Below are 16,516 nucleotides of genomic sequence, written 5' to 3' on the forward strand. Positions count from 1 at the left end.
GCTATGCCTACCTCACACTGCCTTTGTCATAGGTAAGTCACCCCTCTAGCAGGCCTTACAGCCCTAAGGCAGGGTGCACTATACCACAGGTTGGGGCATATGAGCCTGAGCACTTTGACATTGTAAGTGCAAGGTAGCCATAAAGAGTATATGGTCTGGGTATTTGTCAAACACAAACTCCACAGTTCCATAATGGCTACACTGAAATCTGGGGCATTTGGTATCAAACTTCTCAGCACAATAAATGCACACTGATGCCAGTGTGCAATTTATGGTAAAATGCACCCAGAGGGCATCTTCGAGATGTTCCCTGAATACCAGTCCGACTCCTAGTGCTAGGCTGACCAGTTTCTGCGAGCCTGCCACAACCAGATGAGTTTCTGGCCACGTGGGGAGAGCGCCTTTGTCACTCTGTGGCCAGGAACAAAGCCTGTACTGGGTGGAGGTGCTTCTCACCTCCCCCTGCAGGAACTGTAACACCTGGCAGTGAGCCTCAAAGCCTCATGCCTTTTGTTACAGCACCCAAGGGCAACCCAGGTAGTGGAGATGCCTGCCCCTCCGGCCACTGCCCCCACTTTTGGCGGCAAGGCTGGAGGAGATAATTAGAAAAACAAGGAGTCACCAACCAGTCAGGACTGCCCCTAAGGTGCCCTGAGCTGAGGTGACCCCTGCCTTTTTAAATCCTCCATCTTGAGATTGGAGGATTCCCCCAACAGGATTAGGGATGTGCCCCCCTCCCCTCAGGGAGGAGGCACAAAGAGGGTGTAGCCACCCTCAAGGACAGCAACCATTGGCTACTGCCCTCCTGACCTAAACACACCCCTAAATCTCATATTTAGGGGCGACCCAGAACATCAGATTCCTGCAACCTACAACAAGGAGGACTGCTGACCTGAAAGCCCTGCAGAGACAACGAAGACGACAACTGACTTGGCCCCAGCCGTACCGGCCAGTCTCCAGACTCAAAGAACCTGCACAGCGACGCATCAGACAAGGACCACCTCTGAGGACTCAGAGGACTGCGCTGAACCCGAAGGACCAAGAAACTCCCGAGAACAGCGGCACTGTCCAAAAACTGCAACAACTTTGCAACTTTCAAAGACTTCACTCTTCCCACCGGAAGCGTGAGACTTTACACACTGCACCCGACACCCCCGGCTCGAGCTCCAGAGAACCAACACTGCGGGAGGACTCCCAGGAGACACTGACCTTGTGAGTAACCTGAGACGACCCCCCTGGACCCCCACAGCGATGTATGCAGAGAGGATCCAGAGGCTCCCCTTGACCGCGACTGCCTGGAACAAAGAACCCGACGCCTGGAACAAAGAACCCGACGCCTGGACCAAGCACTGCACCCGCAGCCCCCAGGACCAGAAGGAACCGAACTCCAGTTCAGGAGTGACCATCAGGCGACCCTCTGCCTAGCCCAGTCGGAGGCTGGCACGAGAGGCCCCCCTGTGCCCTGCCTGCATCGCTAGAGTGACCCCACCAGGTCCCTCCATTGATTCCTATTGAAAACCCGAAGCCTGCTAAGCACACTGCACCTGGCCGTCCCTGTGCCGTTGAGGGTGTGTTTTGTGTGCCTACTTGTGTCCCCCCAGTGCTCTACAAAACCCCCCTGGTCTGCCCACCAAAGACACAGGTACTTACCTGTTGGCAGACTGGAACCGGAGCACCCCTGTTCTCCATAGGCGCCTATGTGTTTTGGGCCCTCCTTTGACCTCTGCACCTGACCGGCCCTGTGCTGCTGGTGCAGTGACTTTGGGGTTGCCTTGAACCCCCAACGGTGGGCTGCCTATGCCCAGGAACTGAGACTTGTAAGTGTCTTACTTACCTCACAAACTAATCTTTACTTACCTCCCCCAGGAACTGTTGATTTTTGCACTGTGTCCACTTTTAAAATAGCTTATTGCCATTTTAACTAAAACTGTCCATGATACTGCTCTAATTCAAAGTTCCTTACTTACCTGTGCGGAGTACCTTGCATTTTATTTATTTACTTCAAATCTTGAATCTTGTGGTTCTAAAATAAATTAAGAAAATATATTTTTCTATATAAAAACTATTGGCCTGGAGTTAAGTCTTTGAATGTGTTATTGCAAGTGTCTGTACAACAAATGCTTAACACTGCCCTCGGATAAGCCTACTGCTCAACCACACTACCAAAAAATAGAGCATTAGAAGTATCTAATTTTGGCACTATCTTACCTCTAAGGGGAACCTTTGGACTCTGTGCACACTATCTCTCACTTTGAGATAGTATATATAGAGCCAACTTCCTACACTACTATTCCTGCGCGATGCAGACATTGAGCTGCCCAAAGCGACTGCCCTCCTGGAACTCTTCAGTGAAGCATCAGGTCTCCGCATCAACTGGAAAAAGTACAGCCTCTTTCCCCTCAGTAGGGCTACTGCTAAACCACAGAACATGCAGGGTCTTAAATGGGAGGGAACATGCCTAAAATATCTAAGGGTTCAAATCTATCATGACTCCACAGACTGACTGGAGGGAAATTGGGACCGTGATGAGGATCCTAAGGTTCCAATGAAGATTTCTGGAAAACCCTACCAGTATCAGTAGCGGGTCGAATTGCAATAATTAAAGTGATTGCCCTCCCCAGATTATTGCACTTCATCTCCACACTACCTATCAATATACCTAGGCGGATTTTAGGGAACAAGATTCCATGATGGCTGAGCTCACACAGGGCACAGGTAGACGGAGAGTGGTATTAACCAAATTACAGTGGAGACGTACTACCTGGCGGCTCAGGGCCAGTGGTCTGCCCAGTGGCTTTATCCCAGGGGTTTGAGCAGGGGCAATGAGACGAGGACAAAGCAGAGCCTCCGGGCTATCTACCGGGTCCTCACAGACCCCAGGCACCCACTGGAGGATGACAACACCGAACTGAAAGTTGGCTATCACTGCTGGACACTTATAAGCTCCCAGACAATAGTACCATAACTCACCTGATCTCCTGCTGCAAAGTCTAGAGCAAATAGAGTGGAGTTCTGCCTTACAGAATATAACAAGACTGACTACATACAGTGTGAATCGGGTTAGCGACCTACATAGGGATGGGGCACTATTATCATTTGAAGACTTTTCAGATACATTTTGTGTTCCAAGGGGCCAATTCCTACAGCACAGGGTAGTGACGGGGACAGACACCATAGGGAAAGGGGACAGACGGAACCACCACCCCACAGGGGATGCCAAATACTATGCACTATATTGGGTCGCTTTAAAGTGATAACCTGTCTCTACCAAGCCATAAGACACGGCCTCACAACGCCATTAGACACACTGTAGGAACAATGAGAAAGTGGTATCTTTCACCCACATGCTGAAACTGATTAGGCTAAAATCCTCCAAAAATTGTACACTGTGTCCCATAACACAAGATTCAAACTGTTAAGTTATTTCTTACATAGGGCCTACCTCAACCCAGGATGTATTCTGAGGCAATTTGGAACCCAAGTAGCAGCCTGCCTGCGCTGGGGCCAAACAGGAGAATACATTTTTCTATATGCTATAGGACTCACCATCACTGGAGGGCAGTAGAGGAATGCATTAATGAGGTGATGCTGTGGTCCCTACCGCGGAAGTCAATGGCCTGTCTGTTAATGGGGGAGTTCCCAAGGCCTCAGAACCAGAAAAGGACCACCAGATTTATACACTAAGCCCTGACACTAGCGAAGAGAGAGATTACAATGAATTAGAAATCCACCAGAAGACCTAAACTGACTAAGAGGAGAGAGGAACTCACTAGGTGGTTGGGGGAACGAGAGAGCTACTTAAAGAAGCAAGATGAGGCAGAGGATTAATACAAAGGTCCCCGAGCCTGGGAGCATCTGGTGGGCTGTCTGGTTGATCCTGGGCAGGATTCTCTTCCTCACACACCTGGAGGACACAGAATGCTCTGCACACATGGGCCACATTTAATGTCTCTCTAGGGGCAGTAACAGATAGTACTCTAGATAGGTCTATGAACAATGTGAAAGGGGAGGGTCAGGCATCACAATCGTACCAAGGGCGGGGAGAATGGGCTTGGAAGGAAGCTGGTTGGGGGCATACCGTTGTTGCTGACAGATTCAGGTCAAACTTGAGAGCTACCTCTATGTTTCAGATATTTGCTCAAGAAGACCACCCTATGTAACACTGAGCTGTGATATGTAGACAAACCCATGTGGTGCAATGTTCCTGAACCCTGTTAGTTGTGATTGCATTATTTGAAAATAAATACAAATTTGCTTTAAAATATATATATATTTTTTTTTAAACAGTTGAGATTGGAACTGAACACTGCTCACCTTCTCAAAATCTGCCAGCGATCGGTTCTTACTCGCCTGTGCCACACACTTCAATGCTTCTGTCTGAAAGAAAAGTGTGTTACTATTTCTGCACTCAAAACTGCCATTTACTTTCATGTCCTTTTATAAATCACAAGCGCTGCACACTCCTGCTGGATGCATATGCCACAAGTTAAGACGTTTCTTAGAAGAAAGGTGTCAGTTTTTGAAGTGGCTCATGATCCTTCTCTAGGAACTCTCAGTGCACCAGGATATAGACTATACCTAAGCTGTTTTTTCCCACCAAGTTGGCGTTGATATTTTTTGTGGGGGTCATGGACTGTTGTCCAGAAAAACAAAAAACTGAGAATTTCAACATCGATGAGCAAAAACACCCACATGAATGATCATCGTGCTACTGATGATGCTTTAAGCAGAATACGTATGACCTGCTGTAAACATGAGCTTTTCTAAAAATTGAAGCTTCTCTAATCGTACAGGTTTACACAGTCACATCCAAAGAATGTAAAAGCAACTTGCAGGGAAGCAAGGGCAGCAACCACAAAGTACAGGCAATGCACAGAGCCCTCTATCTACACCATTCAAGCAACATTTGTTTGGGACCACCAACGCAAAACACACATGTATCAGACACTATACACATACACTATTAACGTTACATTAATTGTTCGGGGGTGGGACAGCCCACTCAATAGGGACAATGGGTTCACCACCTTACCAGTAGATCTTGGGGCTCTACTAATGAACCGCTGCTTAAGTTATGGATCACCTGCAGTGGACACAGACTGTAGAGTCCACTGGGGAAAACAAATGTAAGAAAAGCAGCAAAAATCAAACTAGACAGACTGGAATCTTGTCTCATGTACTCCAAACCCCTTAGTACCCTTAATTGCCTATTACAGAGAAAAGGGACACAACTTAAGAGGGTTTTAACATTTATTTTGCCAGGATTTAAGACATTAATCACTTTATTTAGAAAATGTGACATGAAAGAGAAGAAGCCGAAGGTGGGAAGAATGGGATGGCTCACCTTTATTGGAACAGATGTTGAATGACCGCTTGGCAAACTGCTGCATCCCGGAGTGCCTCCGCATCCAGGCAATAATGCTTTGTGAAAGTATGTTGCATCTTCCACATTGCGGCTCGGCAGATGTCAGGTAGAGATACACCAGAGAACAATGTGCAAGACGTGGACATATCTCTGGTAGAATGTGCACGAACCTTATTCTGCAAAGGTCGACCAGTTTTCTGATGGAATAAAACGTATGGCATTTGCAATCCATCTGGAAATGGTCTGCTTAGTAACTGGGCATCCTTTCCTTGGAGCACGAAAGGCTATAAAACAACTGGTTTGTTTTCTGAAGTGTTTTTGTTCTGTCCAAATAAAATTTGATGCATCTCCTAAGATCAAGCGAATGCGGAGATCTCTGCCAGAGTTTGAGGATTAGGGAAGAATGACCGCAGTACTAAAGGCTCATTAATATGAAAGTCCAAAGGAACTTTAGGGATAAATTTAGGAACGGTGCGTAGAATAACCCTGTTGTGTGTGAACTTCAGAAAGGGTTCTTGGATTGTAAATGCTCGCATTTCGCTGACTATGTGGGGAGGAAAGGAGCAGCGCCACTTTCCATGACAGCTATTTGATATCCGCCCTGTGTGTGGGTTCAAACGAGCTCTTCATCAGTTGTCCTAGGACTATGTAAGCTGCCATACCGGAGGAGGGGCTTTCAATGGAGGGAAAGACCTCAAGAGGCCTCGCAAAAATTGTTTTATAAGTCTTTGAGACCAAAGCAATGGTCTACCAGATATTTTCGTGTATCGAGAGATGGTTGCAAAATTAACTTTTATGGACGCATAGGCGAGGCCTGAGTGTGCTAAATGTAGCAAGTAAGGTAAGACTTCCTCCAGGGCGGAGGATATAGGGTGCGTATTGGTAGAGTTGCACCAAAACAGAACGGCTTCCACTTTAGCCGATAATTTTTGTTTGTGCTATCAGCTTGTGCTTCGACCAGAATGTCCTTGCAATCCTTGGAGATGTTCAAAATGAACAAATTCATTGAATTCAGGAGCTATGTCGATAAACTGAGAGACTTGGGGTCATGTCGTCTCACTTGGCCCTGGTTGATGGTGAGGAGTTCAGGAATCGGCTTCAATCGGATGGGTGGACATGCAGATAGCAGTAGAAGCTCCATGTACCAAGGTTGACGTGGCCACCGTGGAGCAATAAGAATTATCCGACAGGGTTCTGACTTGATCTTGCTGATCACACTTTGGAGGAGAGGAATGGGAGGAAAAGCGTAGGCATAGACTCCTGACCATGCTATCGAAAAGGCATTCCCCTACGACCCTTGTTGGTGATGACAGCTTGCGTAATACTGGCATTTGGCATTCTGGGAGGTTGCAAACAGGTCCAGGTTTGGCTTGCCCCACTGGAAGAAAATGCTGTCCAGCATCTTCTGGTCCAGTTCCCATTCGTGAGGAGATGTTTTTAGTCTGCTGAGTGAATCTGCTATGGTATTCTGGACGCCTGGGATGTGCTCCACTCTTATGTGCACTGAATGGTGAATGCACCAAGTCCAAATGGATTGTGCCTCCTGGGACAGTAGCTGCGAGCGAGTTCGTCCCTGTTTGCTGATGTAATGCATGGTTGTCGTATTTTCGGTTCAGACAAGCACCACTAATCCACAAATTCTCGGAAAGAAGGCTTGCAATGCTAAAAATACTGCCTTGAGTTCCAGGAGGTTGATATGAAGAGAATGGTGAGAAGGGGGCCAAATGCCGCTTACTTGAAGGTCTTGGAGGCATGCGCCCCATCCGATCATGGATGCATCGGTTGTTATGGTTAGCGGTGAAATCTGAACTAAAAATTGCATTCCTTTGGAAACATTAGTCAGTACTGTCCACCAGTGGAGTGAAGCTACCATTCATGGAGTTATCTGTAGTATATCCTCGAAGGACCCCTGACTGTTTCCACTGGTTGTCTAGCTCCTCTTGAAGTGAACACATATGAAGGCGGCAATGTGGAATCAGGTCTAAACAAGATGACATCATTCCCAGTAATGATTTGTAGCGTGGGACAGAATAAAACTCTTTTTTTGTATTCTTTTTCCTAGTGTGATCAGCTTGTCTTTTCAGAGTTGTGTAGGCTTTGATTTGCTGAGTGTCCAATATAGCGCCCAAGAAGAATATCCTTGTGGGTGGGAGGAGCTGCGACTTGCCTTGGTTGAGAGTGAGGCCCGAGTCCTTGAAGAGACGCAAGGACGCTTTGACGGACCTGCGTGCGGAGAGAATGTCCGGAGCCTTTATCAACCAGTCATAGGAGTAGGGAAAAATTTGGTGGCGGTTGCGTCGTAGGTAAGCTGCGACCGGGGATAAACATTTGGTGAAGATCCGGGGTGTGTATTTCAGCCCAAAGGGAAACAGCTTGAATTGGATATACCCGCTTGCTACTCGGATTCGTAAAAACTGCCTGTGATTTGGGTGGATGGGTATATGAAAGTAGGGGTCTTGAAGGTCTAGTGATGCAATATAATTTGTTCTGTTGAGGAGTTGTAAGACATCCTTCAATGTTACCATGCGGAATGAAAATGTCACTTACCCAGTGTACATCTGTTCGTGGCATCAGTCGCTGTAGATTCGCATGTTTTGCAATAGCTCGCCATCTGGTGTTGGGCCGGAGTGTTACAAGTTGTTTTTCTTCGAAGAAGTCTTTCGAGTCACGGGACCCGAGTGACTCCTCCTTTTGTCTCCATTGTGCATGGGCGTCGACTCCATCTTCGATTGTTTTTCCCCGCAGAGGGTGAGGTAGGAGTTGAATTGTAGTAATAGTGCCCATGCAATGGAGTGACTAAGTATGTACCTATTTAAGGTTGAGATGATACATATACAAATAGTTGAAGGTAACTTCCAAACTGCTACAGGCTCCCGGGGAGGCGGGTGGGCACATGCGAATCTACAGCGACTGATGCCACGAACAGATGTACACTGGGTAAGTGACATTTTCAGTTCGATGGCATCTGTCGCTGTAGATACGCATGTTTTGCATAGACTAGTAAGCAGTTATCTCCCCAAAAGCGGTGGCTCAGCCTGTAGGAGTGGAAGTAGTTTGAAATAATGTTCTTAATACGGCTTGACCTACTGTGGCTTGTTGTGCGGATAACACATCTACACAGTAGTGCTTGGTGAATGTGTGAGGCGTAGACCATGTGGCTGCCTTACATATTTCTTGCATTGGGATGTTTCCTAGAAAGGCCATGGTAGCACCCTTCTTTCTGGTTGAGTGTGCCCTTGGTGTAATGGGCAGCTGTCGTTTAGCTTTAAGGTAGCAGATTTGGATGCATTTAACTATCCATCTGGCTATACCTTGTTTTGATATTGGGTTTCCTGCATGAGGTTTTTGAAATGCAATAAATAGTTGTTTAGTCTTTCTGATGTTCTTTGTTCTGTCAATGTAATACATTAATGCTCTTTTGACATCTAATGTATGTAGTGCCCTTTCAGCTATGGTATCTGGCTGTGGAAAGAACACTGGAAGTTCCACTGTTTGATTTAGATGGAACGGTGAAATAACCTTTGGCAAAAATTTAGGATTAGTCCTTAGGACGACCTTATTCTTGTGTAGTTGTATAAAAGGTTCTTGTATTGTAAACGCCTGAATCTCGCTTACTCTTCTTAGGGAAGTAATGGCAATGAGAAATGCAACCTTCCAGGTTAGGAACTGTATTTCGCAGGAGTGCATGGGTTCAAAAGGTGGACCCATAAGTCTAGTTAGGACAACATTTAGGTTCCATGAAGGAACAGGTGGTGTTCTTGGTGGTATAATTCTCCTAAGGCCCTCCATGAATGCCTTAATGACTGGTATCTTATATAGGGATGTTGAATAGGTAGTCTGCAGGTATGCAGATATTGCTGCAAGGTGTATTTTAAAGGAAGAGAAAGCCAGGTTAGATTTTTGTAAGTGAAGCAAGTAGCCCACTACATGTTCTGGAGTTGTGTGTAAAGGTTGTATTTGATTAACATGGCAGTAGCAAACAAATCTCTTCCATTTACTTGCATAGCAGTGCCTGGTGGATGGCCTTCTGGCTTGCTTTATGACTTCCATACATTCTTGGGTAAGTTGTAAGTGCCCGAATTCTAGGATCTCAGGAGCCAGATTGCTAGATTCAGCGATGCTGGATCTGGGTGTCTGATCTTTTGGTTGTGTTGTGTCAACAGATCTGGCCTGTTGGGCAATTTGATGCAGGGTACTACTGATAGGTCTAGCAGCGTTGTGTACCAGGGTTGCCTTGCCCAAGTTGGTGCTATTAATATGAGTTTGAGTTTGTTTTGACTGAGTTTGTTTACCAGGTAAGGAAGGAGAGGGAGAGGAGGAAAAGCGTAAGCAAATATCCCTGACCAGTTCATCCATAGGGCATTGCCTTGGGACTGTTTGTGTGGGTATCTGGATGCGAAGTTTTGGCATTTTGCGTTCTCCTTCGTCGCAAACAAGTCTATTTGAGGTGTTCCCCAGAGTTTGAAATAGGTGTTTAGAATTTGGGGGTGAATTTCCCATTCGTGGACCTGTTGGTGATCTCGAGAGAGGTTGTCTGCGAGTTGATTTTGGATCCCTGGTATAAATTGTGCTATTAGGCGAATTTGGTTGTGAATTGCCCAACGCCAAATTTTTTGTGCTAGCAGGCTTAACTGCGTGGAGTGTGTCCCCCCTTGCTTGTTTAGATAATACATTGTTGTCATGTTGTCTGTCTTGACGAGAATGTATTTGTGAACTATTATTGGTTGGAAAGCTTTTAGTGCTTGAAAAACTGCTAGAAGTTCTAGGTGATTTATATGCAGTTTTGTTTGATGTACGTTCCATTGTCCTTGTATGCTGTGTTGATCGAGGTGTGCTCCCCACTGTAGGAAAGTACCATCTTGCCTGGCATGTTACCCCCATTTTTCACTGTATATATGTTGTTTTAGTTGTATGTGTCACTGGGACCCAGTGCTCATAAGTGTTCCTGAATGTGTTACCTGTGTAGTGACTAACTGTCTCACTGAGGCTCTGCTAATCAGAACCTCAGTGGTTATGCTCTCTCATTTCTTTCCAAATTGTCACTGACAGGCTAGTGACCATTTTTACCAATTTACATTGGCTTACTGGAACACCCTTATAATTCCCTAGTATATGGTACTGAGGTACCCAGGGTATTGGGGTTCCAGGAGATCCCTATGGGCTGCAGCATTTCTTTTGCCACCCATAGGGAGCTCTGACAATTCTTACACAGGCCTGCCACTGCAGCCTGAGTGAAATAACGTCCACGTTATTTCACAGCCATTTTACACTGCACTTAAGTAACTTATAAGTCACCTATATGTCTAACCTTTACCTGGTAAAGGTTAGGTGCAAAGTTACTTAGTGTGAGGGCACCCTGGCACTAGCCAAGGTGCCCCCACATTGTTCAGAGCCAATTCCCTGAACTTTGTGAGTGCGGGGACACCATTACACGCGTGCACTACATATAGGTCACTACCTATATGTAGCTTCACCATGGTAACTCCGAATATGGCCATGTAACATGTCTATGATCATGGAATTGCCCCCTCTATACCATCCTGGCATAGTTGGCACAATCCCATGATCCCAGTGGTCTGTAGCACAGACCCTGGTACTGCCAAACTGCCCTTCCTGGGGTTTCACTGCAGCTGCTGCTGCTGCCAACCCCTCAGACAGGCAGCTGCCCTCCTGGGGTCCAGCCAGGCCTGGCCCAGGATGGCAGAACAAAGAACTTCCTCTGAGAGAGGGTGTGACACCCTCTCCCTTTGGAAAATGGTGTGAAGGCAGGGGAGGAGTAGCCTCCCCCAGCCTCTGGAAATGCTTTGTTGGGCACAGAGGTGCCCAATTCTGCATAAGCCAGTCTACACCGGTTCAGGGACCCCTTAGCCCCTGCTCTGGCGCGAAACTGGACAAAGGAAAGGGGAGTGACCACTCCCCTGACCTGCACCTCCCCTGGGAGGTGTCCAGAGCTCCTCCAGTGTGCTCCAGACCTCTGCCATCTTGGAAACAGAGGTGCTGCTGGCACACTGGACTGCTCTGAGTGGCCAGTGCCACCAGGTGACGTCAGAGACTCCTTGTGATAGGCTCCTTCAGGTGTTGCTAGCCTATCCTCTCTCCTAGGTAGCCAAACCCTCTTTTCTGGCTATTTAGGGTCTCTGTCTCTGGGGAAACTTTAGATAACGAATGCAAGAGCTCATCCGAGTTCCTCTGCATCTCTCTCTTCACCTTCTGATAAGGAATCGACTGCTGACCGCGCTGGAAGCCTGCAAACCTGCAACATAGTAGCAAAGACGACTACTGCAACTCTGTAACGCTGATCCTGCCGCCTTCTCGACTGTTTTCCTGCTTGTGCATGCTGTGGGGGTAGTCTGCCTCCTCTCTGCACCAGAAGCTCCGAAGAAATCTCCCGTGGGTCGACGGAATCTTCCCCCTGCAACCGCAGGCACCAAAAAGCTGCATTACCGGTCCCTTGGGTCTCCTCTCAGCACGACGAGCGAGGTCCCTCGAATCCAGCGACACTGTCCAAGTGACCCCCACAGTCCAGTGACTCTTCAGTCCAAGTTTGGTGGAGGTAAGTCCTTGCCTCACCTCGCTGGGCTGCATTGCTGGGAACCGCGACTTTGCAGCTACTCCGGCCCCTGTGCACTTCCGGCGGAAATCCTTTGTGCACAGCCAAGCCTGGGTCCACGGCACTCTAACCTGCATTGCACGACTTTCTAAGTTGGTCTCCGGCGACGTGGGACTCCTTTGTGCAACTTCGGCGAGCACCGTTTCACGCATCCTCGTAGTGCCTGTTTCTGGCACTTTTCCGGGTGCTACCTGCTTCAGTGAGGGCTCTTTGTCTTGCTCGACGTCCCCTCTCTCTTCAGGTCCAATTTGCGACCTCCTGGTCCCTCCTGGGCCCCAGCAGCGTCCAAAAACGCCAAACGCACGATTTGCGACTAGCAAGGCTTGTTGGCGTCCTTCCGGCGGGAAAACACTTCTGCACGACTCTCCAAGGCGAGAGGGATCCGTCCACCAAAGGGGAAGTCTCTAGCCCTTTTCGTTCCTGCAGAAACCTCAGCTTCTTCTGTCCAGTAGAAGCTTCTTTGCACCCGCAGCTGGCATTTCCTGGGCATCTGCCCATCTCCGACTTGCTTGTGACTTTTGGACTTGGTCCCCTTGTTCCACAGGTACCCTAGATTGGAAATCCACAGTGGTTGCATTGCTGGTTTGTGTCTTTCCTGCATTATTCCTCTAACACGACTATTTTGTCCTTAGGGGAACTTCAGTGCACTTTGCACTCACTTTTCAGGGTCTTGGGGAGGGTTATTTTTCCAACTCTCACTATTTTCTAATAGTCCCAGCGACCCTCTACAAGGTCACATAGGTTTGGGGTCCATTCGTGGTTCGCATTCCACTTTTGGAGTATATGGTTTGTGTTGCCCCTATCCCTATGTTTCCCCATTGCATCCTATTGTAACTATACATTGTTTGCACTGTTTTCTAAGACTATACTGCATATCTTTGCTATTGTGTATATATATCTTGTGTATATTTCCTATCCTCTCACTGAGGGTACACTCTAAGATACTTTGGCATATTGTCATAAAAATAAAGTACCTTTATTTTTAGTATAACTGTGTATTGTGTTTTCTTATGATATTGTGCATATGACACTAAGTGGTACTGTGGTAGCTTCACACGTCTCCTAGTTCAGCCTAAACTGCTCTGCTAAGCTACCATTATCTATCAGCCTAAGCTGCTAGACACCCTATACACTAATAAGGGATAACTGGGCCTGGTGCAAGGTGCAAGTACCCCTTGGTACTCACTACAAGCCAGTCCAGCCTCCTACACCCACCCTGTCATGGAAGCATCTGTTATTACGTATTGTGGCACTGGGTCTTGGAAAGGCCGCCCTTTGTTTAAATTTATGGTGTTCCACCACAGAAGCGAGAAGTAAGTTTGGCGGTCTATTAACACCAGATCTAGAAGATGACCCTGTGCTTGAGACCACTGTGATGCTAGGCACTGTTGTAAGGGCCTCATGTGCAGTCTTGCGTTTGGGACAATGGCTATGCATGAAGACATCATGCCTAGGAGTTGTAATATCATCTTTGCTTGTATCTTTTGTGTTGGATACATGCGTTGTATGATGGTGTTGAAATTTTGAATTCTTTGGGGACTTGGAGTGGCTACTCCTTTTGTTGTGTCTATTATGGCTCCTAGGTATTGTTGTACCTTGCACGGCAGAATGTTGGATTTCGTGAAGTTGACGGTGAACCCTAGTTTGAAGAGGGTTTGTATGATCTGATTTGTGTGATTTGAGCACTCTATTAACGAATGGGCCTTGATTAGCCAGTCGTCTAGATATGGGAACACATGTATTTGCTGCCTTCTGATGTGTGCAGCGACTACCGCTAGACATTTGGTAAAGACTCTTGGTGCGGTTGTTAATCCGAAAGGCAGTACCTTGAATTGGTAATGTATTCCTTTGAATACAAACCTTAGGTATTTCCTGTGCGATGGGTGTATTGGTATATGGAAATACGCGTCCTGAGGTCTAAAGTTGACATGTAGTCGTGTAGTTTTAGCAATGGTAATACTTCTTGTAGTGTGACCATGTGAAAGTGGTCTGATTTGATGAATGTGTTCACTATTCTGAGGTCTAGGATTGGTCTCAGCGTTTTGTCCTTCTTTGGTATCAGAAAGTACAGTGAGTAAACTCCTGTGTTTATTTGTGTGTTTGGCACTAATTCGATTGCATTCTTTTGCAATAGTGCCTGCACTTCTATCTCCAGGAGATTGGAATGATGTTTTGTCAAATTTTGTGCTTTTGGTGGTATGTTTGGAGGGAATTGTAGAAATTCTATGCAATAACCATGTTGGATAATTGCTAGAACCCAAGTGTCTGTAGTGATTTCCTCCCATGCTCTGTAATAATGACTTATTCTTCCCCCCACTGGTGTTGTGTGGAGGGGGTGAGTGACATGTGAGTCACTGCTTAGTAGTAGGGGTTTTGGGGCTTTGAAATTTTCCTCTATTCCTAGGGAATTGCCCTCCTCTACATTGTCCCCGAAAACCTCCTCTGTACTGTCCCTGGTAACTGGACGGTGTTGCCTGTGAGGTGCTGGCTTGTGTGCTCTGACCCCGAAACCCCCCTCTAAAGGGTGTTTTACGGAATGTGCTGTAATTCCCTCTGCTCTGCGGGGAGTAGAGTGCGCCCATGGCTTTAGCAGTGTCCGTGTCTTTTTTGAGTTTCTCAATCGCTGTGTCCACTTCTGGACCGAACAGTTCTTTTTCGTTAAAAGGCATATTGAGAACTGCTTGCTGAATCTCTGGTTTAAATCCAGACGTTCGGAGCCATGCATGCCTTCTGATAGTTACAGATGTATTAATTGTCCGTGCAGCTGTATCTGCAGCGTCCATGGAGGAGCGGATTTGGTTGTTGGAAATGGTCTGTCCCTCCTCAACCACTTGTTTTGCCCTATTTTGTAGGTCCTTGGGCAGATGGTCAATGAGATGTTGCATCTCATCCCAATGGGCTCTGTCATAGCGCGCAAGTAGTGCCTGGGAGTTAGCGATGCGCCACTGGTTTGCAGCTTGTGCTGCGACTCTTTTACCAGCTGCATCGAACTTGCGGCTTTCTTTATCTGGAGGTGGTGCATCTCCAGATGTGTGGGAGTTGGCCCTTTTCCTAGCTGCTCCTACAACGACAGAGTCTGGTGGCAGCTGTGTAGTGATGAAAGCCGGGTCTGTAGGAGGCGCCTTATACTTCTTTTCCACTCTTGGTGTGATTGCCCTACTTTTGACCGGCTCCTTAAAGATTTCTTTTGCGTGCCGGAGCATACCAGGGAGCATAGGCAGGCTTTGGTAGGAGCTGTGGGTGGAGGAGAGTGTGTTGAATAAAAAGTCATCCTCGACCTGTTCTGAGTGGAGGCTTACATTGTGAAATTGTGCTGCTCTAGCCACCACTTGAGAATACGCAGTGCTGTCCTCTGGTGGAGATGGCTTCGTAGGGTATGCCTCCGGACTGTTATCTGACACTGGGGCGTCGTATAAGTCCCATGCGTCTTGATCTTGGTCACCCTGGCTCATGGTGGTGTGAGCTGGGGAATGTGATGGAGTTTGTGCTGGTGAGACGTTAATCACAGGTGGAGGAGAGGGTGGTGGGGTAACTTTTTTCACCACTTTTGTTTGTGGTGTTTGTTCAGTTTGGAACTCCAATCTTCTCTTTCTTCTAATAGGGGGAAGGGTGCTTATTTTTCCTGTCCCCTGCTGTATGAAAATACGCTTTTGCGTATGGTCTACATCCGTTGAGTGTAGTTCCTCCTCAAACCTATGCTTTTGCATTTGGGAGGTTAGCGAGTGCTCTTCTGTATAAGAGCCTGAAACTGGGTCGGTTGCAGTTTGTTTTGGCACCGAAACCCTGTCTGCATCTTTTTTCGGCTCCGAGGTGACTTTTTTCTTTTTCGGGGCCGAAACCTCTCGGCGTCGATCTTCTTCGGTGCCGCTGTCTCGGCGTCGAGCCGTGTCTACACCGATATCTCGGTGTCGATGCTTGTCTCCAGCACTTTCTCGGTCCCGAGAAGGCTGCGTGCCGGTGTCTCGACCGGAGTCGGACGATCTCAGCACTGTTTGGGCCTTTTTCGGTGCCGACGGTCGGTCACCGAATTTATGGGTCGAGCCATGGCCTGGTGGCAGTGGCATCCCCTGGGCCTTGTAAATCTTCTTCTGAGTGGTTTTCGACGTCCTACTCACGGTTTGTGTATCGTCGAATCCTTCGGAGTCCGATTCTTGGATCAAAAAGGTTCCCTCCTCTTCTTGTTCCTCGAACTCCCGGTGGGCTGTCGGCGCGGACGCCATCTGAAGTCTTCTGGCTCGACGGTCTCGGAGAGTTTTTTGGGACCGGAACGCACGACAGGCCTCGCAGGTGTCTTCACTGTGCTCAGGTGACAGGCACAGGTTGCAGACCAAGTGTTGGTCTGTATAGGGGTATTTATTGTGGCATTTGGGACAGAAACGGAACGGGGTCCGTTCCATCGGCGTTCTTCTGCACGTGGTCGGGCCGACCAGGACCCGACGGGGATCGAAAAAATTACCCCGAAGGGCGCCGGAGCTCTTCGATCTTAGACGCGGTGTTGAATCTAACTACGCCGACCCCGAACGCAACAATACCGACGAAAA

General features: G+C 47.6%; 1 protein-coding gene across 1 annotated transcript in view; it reads right to left on the bottom strand.

Moving 5' to 3' along the window:
- Positions 1-16,516, bottom strand: part of PSMD11 (proteasome 26S subunit, non-ATPase 11) — a 430,446-nt gene that overhangs the window by 234,262 nt on the left and 179,668 nt on the right. The window contains exon 9 of the mRNA XM_069237974.1: positions 4,315-4,377. Coding sequence (XP_069094075.1) covers positions 4,315-4,377 — 63 coding nt within the window. The remainder of the gene's footprint in view (positions 1-4,314; positions 4,378-16,516) is intronic.

The sequence above is a fragment of the Pleurodeles waltl genome, chromosome 6, assembly GCF_031143425.1.
Source record: "Pleurodeles waltl isolate 20211129_DDA chromosome 6, aPleWal1.hap1.20221129, whole genome shotgun sequence".
NCBI classification, from domain to species: Eukaryota; Metazoa; Chordata; class Amphibia; order Caudata; family Salamandridae; genus Pleurodeles; species Pleurodeles waltl.